This window comes from Pisolithus orientalis (genome assembly GCF_024613125.1).
Source record: "Pisolithus orientalis strain OTSU chromosome Unknown F5J12scaffold_90, whole genome shotgun sequence".
NCBI classification, from domain to species: Eukaryota; Fungi; Basidiomycota; class Agaricomycetes; order Boletales; family Pisolithaceae; genus Pisolithus; species Pisolithus orientalis.
The window spans coordinates 1-12,268 of NW_026260871.1; the positions used below are offsets into that span (position 1 = coordinate 1).

At 46.3% G+C, this 12,268-nt stretch overlaps 2 protein-coding genes across 2 annotated transcripts; both read left to right on the plus strand.

Moving 5' to 3' along the window:
* Positions 1 to 1,149: 1,149 nt before the first annotated feature.
* On the plus strand, positions 1,150 to 1,395 carry F5J12DRAFT_678175 (uncharacterized protein; the record flags this gene model as incomplete). The annotated part of the gene is made up of 1 exon (XM_051740217.1): positions 1,150 to 1,395. A coding segment is annotated over one exon (246 nt), but the record flags the coding sequence as incomplete, so codon positions are not given.
* A 4,433-nt stretch (positions 1,396 to 5,828) lies between these two features.
* Positions 5,829 to 7,436, plus strand: F5J12DRAFT_787159 (uncharacterized protein; the record flags this gene model as incomplete). Its single annotated transcript, XM_051743589.1, has 7 exons — positions 5,829 to 6,002; positions 6,094 to 6,109; positions 6,210 to 6,347; positions 6,441 to 6,463; positions 6,532 to 6,747; positions 6,802 to 7,020; positions 7,125 to 7,436. 7 exons carry the CDS (start codon positions 5,829 to 5,831, stop codon positions 7,434 to 7,436), a joined length of 1,098 nt encoding a protein of 365 aa, XP_051594560.1.
* Positions 7,437 to 12,268: the final 4,832 nt, after the last annotated feature.

The following is a 12,268-nucleotide window of genomic DNA, read 5'->3' on the forward strand; positions in this document are numbered from 1 at the left end:
TGTGATGCACACTGTCTGAGAGAAAAATCACAATATCTCTTTGGAACCTCCATCAATTTGAATGTATGTGGTATCTACTGAAAGCTATGAATTAGGTGGTTTGAACAAGACCAAAATAAGCAAGAACAGTGCAGCCATGCCTGCAGGACATGGGTAATGATAATAGATTCCTTCCCAAAAAGTCACATTAGTCACAAAAAGTCAAAATAGTAAAGTGTTATTTTCCTGATGCACATACACACCCCCCCTATTGTTGAAGATGGAGATGTTCGCATTCGTGTCACCTGCTGTTTGGTAAACACCTTTTGGTTCTTCGCATTCATTTTGTGTTGATCTCATGGACAATGACAGTGGCTTGTTCATGTCTTCCACATTGACTGCTGCAAGCCTAGTGACCTTGAACCAGCCTACACTGTTGATGCAGTCCACCAGCTTCATGGAGAGGTTAGCAGGGAAGCACAGGCAAATGCTTTGCTGACCTTCCACATGCATGCACGAGCCACATGTGCTACCTACCTGCCATGTATTGGAAGAGTTCCACCTCAACTGCAAAGTGTTTGAGTGGGTGTTGGATGAGATTGAGGTGAAGTTCAACCATACTCTGGTTAACCCTGGAGGGATGTGCAGTACTGTTGCTGCCCAGTCCATTGGTGAACCAGCTACTCAAATGACTCTCAATGCCTTCCACTACACCAGTGTGTCCAGAAAAAATGCTACACTCAGTGTCCCCCATCTGAAAGAAATCATCAATGTTGCTACCAATATCAAAACACTTTCACCTTCTGTGTACTTGGAATCCTACATGGCCCAGGACAAGAAGACTCCATGTTCATCGAATCTTTATTTGCTATCATTGAACCAGTTACTCAAAGTGACTCTTAATGCCTTCCACCATGCTGGTGTATACAACAGAAATGCTAAGCTTGGTATCCCCTGTCTGAAAGAAATCATCAATGTTGCTACTTGGTATGACCCCAGCCCTACATCCACCATTATCAAAGACTCCATGTTTGTCAAAGCTTTCTTCACTATTGTTGAACCAGTCACTCAAATGACTCTTATACAACAGAAATGCTATGCTCAGTATCCCCTGTCTGAAAGAAATCATCAACATCGCCACAAATATCAAAATGCTTTCACTTTCTGTGGATTTGGTATGACCATGACCCTACATCCACCATTATCAAAGAAGACTCCATGTTCATCAAATCTTTCTTCACCATTCCAGATGAGGAAATCGAGTCAAAGCTCCACCTCCAGTCACCATGGCACCTTTGGCTGGCACTTGACCATGCCAGAAAGATTGATTGGAGTCTTGCTGTGGTTGCTGGCTGGATTTCTGGGAGCTTCAAGATGGACCTCTTCATCATCTGGAGCAAAGATAACTTGGAGAAACAGGCAGGGTACAGTCAAAGAAGACATCTTCCTCTGCCAATTCAAGAACACAACATTGAACTCGGTGTCACACACCAAAGGTGTTTGGTGAGGTGGACATGGATGTAGCTGATGAATGGAGGTGAAGACCATAGCCCTCATGCGAGGAAGGACAGCCAGCAATGTCGGCAGTCATCCCTCGCACAAGAACAAGTTGTCAATGCCAAAGAAAAAGGAGGAGGCAAGTTAAGCACCAATAAAATTCTTAAGTGCCCGTGTATGGCATTCCGGTTTTTGACATATCTCCACCAATTCTGCAGACACCGAAACCATTCCCACACTCGCTTGTAGTGCTCAGCCATGCGATCCTACCTTCCAAGATTGCAAAGGATTTGTGCACTCCACATGTTTCTACAGCACTCCCTCCAAAAGACGCTCATTTCGCTAATTCTTCTGATATGGCTGCCTCCACATCAGTCATTTCGCTTGTCCCCTGTGCTAGGGACCATGGCTACATATATCTACCAGGAGTTCCTACCAGCTTCCATCCTGAAGCATCCTGGTACATCCCACCCTCATCTGCCCCCTCTCAGCCCATCCAGCTTGGACAGTGTGTTCTTTTTGTCAGTATGGCCTCCAGGAGGATGTTCTTTGGTTGCCTCAGGTCTGTCATTCACTTGGAAAGGTCTTATGTGGTCGTTTCAGTCTCTCCAGTCCAAGAAGCATATGGATCCTTCCTCCCTGCCCCCTGCAACATCTTCATACCAGTCTCGTCCATCATTCTTCCAAAATTGCGACAGCTACAGTATAATCTACTGTTCTCCACTCTCCCTGATCGCATCCATGATGAGTATGATGCACATCTTGCCTCCTTGTTGCAAGATACAGCAGAAGATGCTCCCCCTTCATCCTCTCTTCCAACAGAGCCTTGTTCATGAAGTTTTTATTTGCTTCACTGAGAGGATGGTTTGGGGGGGAAAGTTGCAATCCCCTATGCTCCTGTCACCCCACAGACCCCCAAAGCTTGACCCCTGTTGACATCTGACTCACCCTGTCTGCTTTCAGATGTACTATATTGGCATCAGATCAGTGCTGCCTCTCTGTCATCCCACTTTGGCCTAGAAGTGATCTCTTCGAGATGTGACATGCACAGCCTCCCCCTGATGTGATTCCAGTGCACTTTCCCAGTTCCTGACATTGCTTTACTCATACTGTGACATTCTGACTGTCTTTGACTCACCTATTGCCAATACTTACCAATCTTTTGACTTTGCTTACTGATTCTTTGCTTTTTGGCTTACTTATCCTTACCAATGCTTACCAATGCTTTCCAAGACGATTACCCATCACTTACATTCCTTACTCATCAGTTACCAATCACTTACCAAGTGTTTGCACCTTGTTTTCCATAGGCAATGCCCCTGTACTGTATATAAGTCACTGTACTTAGGTAGCAAAAAAAAAAAGAGACATCAGAGAGCCCCTCTTGCTTGCAATTTATCATCTCTCAGTAAATCATTCATCAGCTTCGATAGTTGAGACTTTATTAAGGGTCAAGCTATCATCTACTTCGCTTATCATCATCTATCATCCATATACTTCACTCCAAGCCCTCCCTGAGCTCAGTACAGCTTAGGACATCAAATTAAGTCACCATCCATCCTTCTGTAGGCTGACAGCAGTCTACCCTATCGCTTTCTATCACATTCTTGCTCCCTCTTTGTCAGGAGCACCCCCAACCCTCAGCACTCATCTTTGAGTGTTGTAGCTTGCAAAAACCCTCCAAAAGAACAGGTTCTACCATCTAGGTACTGCATAGGCACACCACCACTCGCTTTCATTGTCTTTTGTGTTGGTTTTGGTTAGTTTTCACCACTGAACCTCACTTTGACTCACATCGGTCAGCCTGCACAGTGTCCCTACCTCATATTTTTGTTGGAGTATGATGAGGGGAGCATCAAGACGAGAGGAGCAGGTTTTGGAGACTGACAGTGTCAACTTGAAAGTGGTGATCTGCCTTCCAGACATTGACTTTACTCACATGTACTTAAATGGCCAGTGCATTGAAGCTTCCAATGCACTCGGGATTGCAGTTGCACATGCAGTGATCATGAAGAAAGTGCAAGGAGTCATTGACTTTGGTGGTTTGTACATGAACTACTGCCACTTTTCATTGTTCTGCAACCTCATGACCCATTGTAGAACACCCATGGCAATTGCTCCTCATGGTATTGACCATGCTGACACCAGCACCCTGGTGTCACTCATTGGAGGAGAAACAGTGGGGATTTCGATGGAAGCCACTGGGTGTCACTGACTTGATGGGGTGAGGGGTATTCATAACTATGCATATGATGTATTACTAGCATTATATTAATTACTGTTCCAGTTTTGTTGTCACACTCCTGTGCACATTGGTTGTTGAGGGCTTTGCACTGAATATGATGTCACCACATTGATTCTGAAAGAAATAGTAGCTAGTTGACAGTGCAGCTACACTATGAACTGACTTTGTTTGCAACTCCCACACACCAGCTGGTTGGGTTCAGGCTGCTTGTGGAGGGAACAAACATCCTGTACATGCCATGGTCAGACAGAAGGCATCGATGACAAAGAGTGTTGCCTTGCCTAGCTCCCCTGACAAGAGAAAGAGGAGGGTGAAGGCATCTTCTCCATAAGAACAGCCCAGCCTACACACTGTTCATCAGATCAAAGAGGCCAGCAAACAAACTCACCTTCAAGCGGCCAAGACAAGGGCAACATACACCAGGCATGTCCACCAGGCACAGTTGTGGCTACAGAGCCACTTTCCAGTGGAGGGGATGCAGCTGTCTCCAAGTCTGAGTCATGTTGGCAGTGGGGACCTGAGCTCAGAAGTGTATGGTGATCCAGTCTTTAAGAATGCATTCAAGTGTGTGCCAAATCAGTGCTTGGACAAGGCCCTGGCCCTTTACCTTTCATGGAAGGGTTTCCAGGAGAACTGCAGTCAGAGTACAATTGACAGCATTCAAGCAGCATTTAAATTGATGTGGGATGAGGCATATGTCTCACATAACTCTGCCTTTGCCAGTGACTAAAACAGATGTTCCCAACAGTGGTGGTGGGACATTCCATGAGGCCTGGCATTACAATAGTGAATGCCAGCGGTGGGAGGGGAATCTGATGTGGGACACTACCTCTGGGTAGCATGCAAATAGGGGGAAAGCTGTAGGGAAATCCCTAGGCTTGACCCAAGGGGTGCTGAGTAGGAAGGAGACATATAATGCGATGGTAGAGACAGCTAGGAAGTCGAATGTAGGGTGCGGAAATTAGATCTGCAGGGCTGTGGATGATTTGGGTATGAATTGACTTGGTTACGAAATTCCGAGTGACGATCTTGAGGTGAAGAAGTAATTCCGAGACAAGTAAGACATGTGTTAGACACAGGGACACAAAGGAGGGGATGGACATGGGTGATGCAGATACACAGAGGACATGAAAGACACAGAAGACACTGATATGCAATAGCCACAGAGGGCACAGATGACTCTTTGAACACTTAGACTCGCAAATACACAGATTGTGACTCCAAAAAGATGGGTGGTATTTTTCTGTCATTGAGGTGGAATTATATAGTACATGGAGAGTAAGGTACTGATCAGAGAAATGTGGGGCAGGAGAAGCAAAACTCCAAAAAATAAAGGGGACGACATGTCAGACATCAAAGCCATACAGCAACATGTGAAAACAAACTGTAAGGTAGCAACTGAGAAAGACAACGGGAAAGACAGGTATCTTCCAACAGGATGAGTGTACACTGTACCATAGAGTGAAACATGAAGGGTAGAGGCCGTAGGTAGAAAGGGGTTCTCACATTGTGGAGAAAGGTTTGCAGGAAAGGAACAAGAGGGGTAACCAGAGTTTTTACTGATGATCTGTGTGGCTTCCCAGCTACATGGCGAGGCAAGGGTCAAGGCAACATGACTGTGGAATTCTGGATAGATGAATGTCAGGTTGATGTTGACACAGAATTTTGGGACAATGACTGATGTGCATTACTGATGGATAGGGAAGCTCCGAAGGTTCAACAGGTGAGGCAGCACACGAGGCAAATGGGATAATTCCAAAGATGACAGATGTGGATGGTAATGGCAGAATTTTGGTGTTGGCATCCCTATTTCAGCCTCAGGGAGTATACTACTCCCTACACCTCCCAGGGTCTTTGAATGCTGACTGTCCTTGGTCAGAGGTCATCAAGTTGTGACAGAAGGGCAGTGGAGATTTGGAAGGTGATGTAAATGATGGAGGCCCATGTTCGGTCACATGGCTTGTGTGAACAAAAACTCCACACCTGGATAATGTGTCAGCAGCAGCCCTTCAGAACTAAAAACTTGCCCAGAAATGTCTCATCATCAGATTCACCCTTGATAATCCACCACCTTGCTCTCAGATACCCACTACCCTCACCAACTACTATGCAAGCCTACTCCATCAACAACGCATGTCCTGTGTTCAGCATGAGGGACCAGGTGGCCACAGCACTTGCAGCCACTCTAGGGCATGTCTGGGACCTGATTGAGATGGTGCCACAGCCAGAGGAGAGGTTGGAGATGATCTACGTGTGGGTGGAGGACTGGGACAAGATTTGGGTGAGTAAACCTTCCACTGCAGTGTGTTGTGCGTTGACAGAGTTCTGCAGACCAGCATTTGCTCATGGTGGAAATACATCGATGACAACAGAATTACCATACCAAAGGTTTGCAACGAGTGTATGTGTGACTACACCAAGGAATCTGCGATGTGCCAGAACCTGTTAGTCCTGGGAGCCATTGCCATTGCTGACCTCTGACACCCAGTGGAGCAAAGACGAGTCCACATCAACAACATCTTCGAAGACTATCAGGAGAGGGTAGAGTTGAGGGCACAGCTTGAGGTGGAGAGGTTGACAAGGGAACCTTCTATGTGCACACACAGTCAGGCAGCAACAACAACAGGTGAAGGTCAAGGCTGCACGCCTGGTGACACTGAAGCAGGGGAGTCTTTGGGGGGGGCTGGATGACCAGTGAGGCAACAGATGGATAGTACAGGCAAGGGGAAGGGTAAGGAAAAGGTATGTCCTACCCTCCAGGAAACTCTGAGCATGATGGCTAATGTTCAGAAAAAAAAAAAACTCTGCAGGTCACAGATGAGGTCGATGAGCTGGAGAACAACGAAGGCAACCATCCACCTAACCCTGACCCATCGAAAGCTGGTGCTCCAGCACCTGAAGTCAACCTTCGATGCAGGGAGTGCATGAAGGTGAATGCAGTGTGCAAAGGGCTACCTGGGGAGTCATGCAAACAATGTAGGCAGGCCAAGTGGAAGTGTAGTCAGTCACTCAGAGTGGGTAGGAAGGTGAGTACGCGCTGATTGGGACAAGAAGAATGAGGACACTGAACTGTAACACAGTGCAAGAACACTGGAAGTGGAGGGACAGCTGCTGGGCTGTCGCATAAATGGACCAAGTCAGTAATGGTAATGATGATGACTGAAACTCCAGTGATGACTGGGCTGAAACTCCAGATCCCTGCTCACAAACCACCCCCCAGGCAAAACTCTGAACTGACTCCTGTACACCCAACACCTCGAGCAAGTCCCCCTTTGCTTTCTGACATGCCCCCACCTCCTGTACCTCAACCACTTCTGTTCCTTCCATCAGCAACCCCTGCACCTTGACCTCACCTTGAGCTAACTCCGCCACCAATGGACAATCCAGGAGACCTTGGTGACAGTGGACTTTTTGGCAACCAACTGGATTATTGGACGATCCACCTGCACCTGTCATCAGCACACAGGATGAGTCTGAAGGTCCTCCAGTTGAAGAAACTCCACAGATCACAAACCCGAGTGAATCGACTACACATGAGACTCTTGCTGAGTGCATCCAACTGTTGGAGGGTAGGGCAGATGATGAGGAGTTTGAGTTGACCCAGATCCACCAGATGCTGGGGCTGTTGGTGACACGAGTGGAGCAACAAATCAGTGCAGTTCAGGGGCGATGTGAGGAGCTGAAGAGGTTGAAGGATCAGCTCAAAGATATGTAGGTATGTGTACAGTAGTGTAAGTAGACTGCGGAATTTATTTGTTTTATTTTATTTTGTGAATCTTTTGGCATTTTGAACAGGATTATCGCTAAGAAGGGGGCAGGGAAAGAGAATGAATTGAGGAGAGACCAGAGATGAGCGATTTTTTTTTTGACTGTGAAGACGGTTTTGTTTCATATGAGATGCAGAGGGTATATATATAAGCGAAAGGAGAAGCAGAGAAAGAGAAGAAAGAAGAGAAGGAAAAAGATAGAGAGAAAGGTGTGCTACTCATCTGATTCATCCAAAGGGATGCCAGCGAGTGCAGGGTCTGGTAGTGAATCGTCATCCAAGTGATCCAAGTCACTTGCGGAAATTCCAGTCCACTGTGTGACTTCAATACGAGAGTTGTTCTGTGGGAAATAGGGGTAAAGCTGGAAGGCAGCAAAGTGGAATTTGGACATGGCTCCATCTAATTCCACCAGGATGTACGAGCCTCCTTTGGTATGCCAAATGACAATCATGGGGCCTAGGTAGCATGGTTTGGTCTTGCGATCTAGTTCTCACTCAATACATGAATTCTGCACGAGGACAAGTGAGCCAGGTTCGAAGTCAAAGTCTTGGATGGTGTGCACAAAATGAGTGACAAAGTCTTTGACCAATGTGAAGTGGGATCTCAGAACAAGATCATGGATTCGAGTGAGGTCTTCTGGATGTTTCTGGAGTTGATGGGCGCAATGGGTGATGAGTTCTGACATTGAGTAAAATTCCACCTCAAAAGGGGCCAAGAATGTCACTTCGACAATGTCAAAAGGGAGTCTAGGTTCGACACTGTGAGCCATATAAAATGGAGAAAACCCTGTTGCCTTGTGAATTGTAACCCTCTCTGCCCAGAACACTGCAGGAGCCACTTCCAACCACTTTGATGCTTCTCCTCCACAACTCTTTACCAATGCCTCCCTCATATCGAAATGCCAATGCTCAACAACTCTGTTAGCTTGTGAGTTATAGGGTGAGATTCATATGTGGCAAATTCTGAAGGTTTTGGAAAGCCAATTGAGAGCGAGGATGTAGGGACCACCATTGTCTGTGACAATTTCCACAACTGCACCCCAGTGGCACAAGATCTGTTCAAAGATGAATTATCTGATGGACTTGCCAGTCTCTGTGCGAAGCATAGCCCACTCTGGGTAACTAGTGAGTGAACAGCGAGCTTGGGTGACATAGTGAAATCCATTTGACTTTGGCATTAAGAACATGTCCATGTATGCTTTGAAGAATAGGGGCTCAGGGATGGTGACAACTGGTGGAATATGAATGTGATCCAGATGGTGTATTTGGCATTTGTGACATGACTTGACATACCAGCGGACGTCCTGCTCTACCTGGAATTCCACAGGCATCAATGTCGGTACAGGCCTGACCTTCTTCACTACAGGTTTGTATTTTAAGATATGAAGGACAGGATCAAACTGGTAAGTAGAATGTAAGGCTGAAATTGTCAGTGGTGAAACAGTAGTGCTAGTAGAAAATAAGAAAGGGTCATTTGAAGAAATGGAACTAGAATTGAACGGGTCAATTGGGGGCATACTGTTGTTTTGTAAGCCATAGAGCAGTGCTGCAGCGGAATTTTGGGTAGTATCTGTAGAGAAAAGAGAAACCAGGTTCAAAGGTAACAAGGGAGAATCAGAAATGTAGAGCGAGCACATGGAGAAAATGTTATCATGGCCTCCTCATGATCTAAACAAGTCATCGACTGTTACTAAAAACCCTGCTCAGGTTGTTTCATGTGGTGACACATCTCCTTGCATGCAAAGTAGTCTTCTTCATCATTGGAATTTATGAACTGTGGAAGAGGCTGTAGTCTGTTTTGAGGGCACATCAGAGTTAATTCCTGTCTTCCTGTGTTAGGGTCACAAATCTCTAGGGACTGTTCCCTGTCAGGGAAATCTCGTAGGATGCTGGTGAGCAGACAGAAGAAGGGTCGCCTGAGAAGTAGATCAAATGGAGCATGATCAACGACCTGGATTTGGAGGTGCGCTTTGATATTCCCTATGTGCAAGGACGTGTTCTCTATGACACCTAGAGTACTTTCTTTGGATTGGTTAGCAGCTTCGAGAGTTATGCTCATGTCAGAATGAAGAGGAGCCCCTAAGGCCTCCCATAGTTCATGATGCAAGGCTACCACCTGACAACCACTGTCCAGAATGCATTCAACATGGAGTTTGTCCATTAAGATGCCATTGACAGCATGTAAGGGGGCAGTAGTGAGGCCTACACACCTCCCTTCGACATCTCTGACCCAGAATTGTTCATAGGACACCCAGGTAGGTGATGCCACAGCTTCTGATGCCATTTCCAGGCTCCCAATCGTTATCTTCTTCATTGCAGCCAGTTCTTGGACCTGCTTATGAATCTCTGGGCTGACAGCAAGGAGGTCTTTGGTAGAGATTTCCATCTTTGCTTCTAAGATGTGGTTTACAAGACATCTGGTAGCAGCCACTTCATCAAAACTGCTCTGGTATCGAAATTGGGGTGTGGGAATTGTTGTGGGCTTAGATTTCCTGGGATCTGTGGGATTAGAGATGGCCAGACTTTTACTAACAGTTGGGTTCTCTGTAACATGGACAGGATTGTTTTGAACAGAATTAACAACTGGCCTGGGGGCAGATGATGCATTAGCAGGCACTGGACTTGTTGTGGGGTTTCACTGATGGTGGGCCAGAATTTCTACACCATTGAAATGAGTGGCCTTCTTCTTCTTGATATTATTTTTCAATTCTTCTACTTGCATGTAAGCTCTCGCCAGGGCATGTTGGTCTTCTTCATCAGCATTCCCCTCTAGTTCTTCATTGATTAGGTAGGAGGAGGGATGTAGGTCAACCTGAAACTCCACAGATTCTTCATTAGTGAAGAACATCATGCTGATGAGATGAGGTGGGGTATCACGTCCTTGAGATGAGTTCAATGACTGGCTAGGACATTGTATGGAGACAAGGTTTGCTGAAGCGATGATAGAATCACGCATGGCGAGGAAGTTGTTGATCTTTTCTTTAAAGTTCTGGCCAGCAGCCATCCTGGGAATGTCAGAACCATCAGGCATAAATACTCTTCCCCCTATCAGGGTGCATTTCCCAGCTTGTATGTATTCACGACACAGTGCACACTCTGCCATATGGTGACCATCGGTGCTCCTGCAGAAGAAACACCATGGGTCAAAAGAGTGATGGAATTGGGCCTCTTGACCTTGCTGAGGGGGTGATGTGTCGGTAGGTTGTTGGGTGACTTGGATGTACTCACATTTTAAGATAGTGGGGACAGTCAACAACGAAGGGGGTGTGGAGTTCTGGGGAAACAAAGCCGAAGAATCAGGCTGGGGGAGATTTTGTTTTGCTCCACTGAGTAGGTAGTTAGCATGCTTGTAGACCAGATTGAACTCCCAAGGTTCATCGATGTCATGATCTAGGTCTGAAAGTTGCAATCATGTGAGCAAGGAATTCCAGAACCTCAGGGGAAACCCCTCAAGGAATTTCTCATTGATGTAGTCTTCAGGGAGCTTCTTCTTCTTCTGGACAAGGCCCAGGATGCATCAGAATTCCTGGACGTATTTACCAAGATCTTCCAGCGATCCCATAGGTTTCTGGACTTGATGGTAGAGTAGGGTTTCCAGGTTGGCTTTGGTATAGTGGCAATCTTGCACCGAGGCACCTGGATAGTAGTTCAGGAGTTCTTTGGAAAACATGTCCCAGTCATTGAAGCCATTGGTTGCAGCGTCTAAGGTGGACCAAAATTCCGCCTTGTTGTGATTGGCATAATGGATGACCCAGTGGATTTTATCTCTTCTGGTGTCAAGGCCAGCTTTGACGCAGAGTTGTTTGATGTCTTCAAGGTAGCAAGTGGTGTCTTCAGTACAACCAGAAAACTTCAGGGCTTTGTTAGAGCCCCCAAGTGGCATGTCTCTAGCTCTGGACATTATGCGAATGGATGCAGAATTTAAGAGTGGGGCGACTGAGGTATTCTGAGTGGGAACTTGGGCAGGGGAAACAATAGTGGGATTTAAAGTGAGTGATTGCGAAGAGATAAGGAGTTGTTCAGCAGCAAGTTTGGAATTACTAGATGAGGAAGGTGAAGAAGAGGTTAGTTCTGAGGGAGGCAAAAGTTCTTGATGCTCTGCGGGAGGATCAAAGGGTTTGTCAAAGTCGAAACCTCCTGGAAACACTGGGTAAAATGCTGGGGACTCTGGGCTCCGGAAGATCTTGTCTAACCCAAGATCTGAGTCTGACAAGTGTGGCTCTGAAATATCTCTAGGATCAGTTACCAGAATTAAGATTTCTGATGAGGAAATAGATAGTCTGTGGAAGGGCTCTAGGAGCTCTTCAAGTTCAGTTCTTTGATGAGTGGGTTGTAAGGATCTCCTTTCCAGATCTACAGACCCCTTGCAGTGGGCTCCAAAACAATGTGGGACACTACCTCTGGGTAGCGTGTGAATAGGGGGAAAGCTGTAGGGAAATCCCTAGGCTCGACCCAAGGGGTGCTGAGTAGGAAGGAGACATATAATGCGATGGTAGAGACAGCTAGGAAGTCAAATGTAGGGTGTGGAAATTAGATCCACAGGGCTGTGGATGATTTGGGTACAAATTGACTTGGTTACAAAATTCCGAGTGATGATCTTGAGGTGAAGAAGTAATTCCGAGACAAGTAAGACACATGTTAGACACAGGGACACAAAGGAGGGGATGGACACAGGTGATGCAGATACACAGAGGACACAAAAGACACAGAAGACACTGATACGCAATAGCCACAGAGGGCACAGATGACTCTTTGAACACTTAGACTCATGAATACACAGA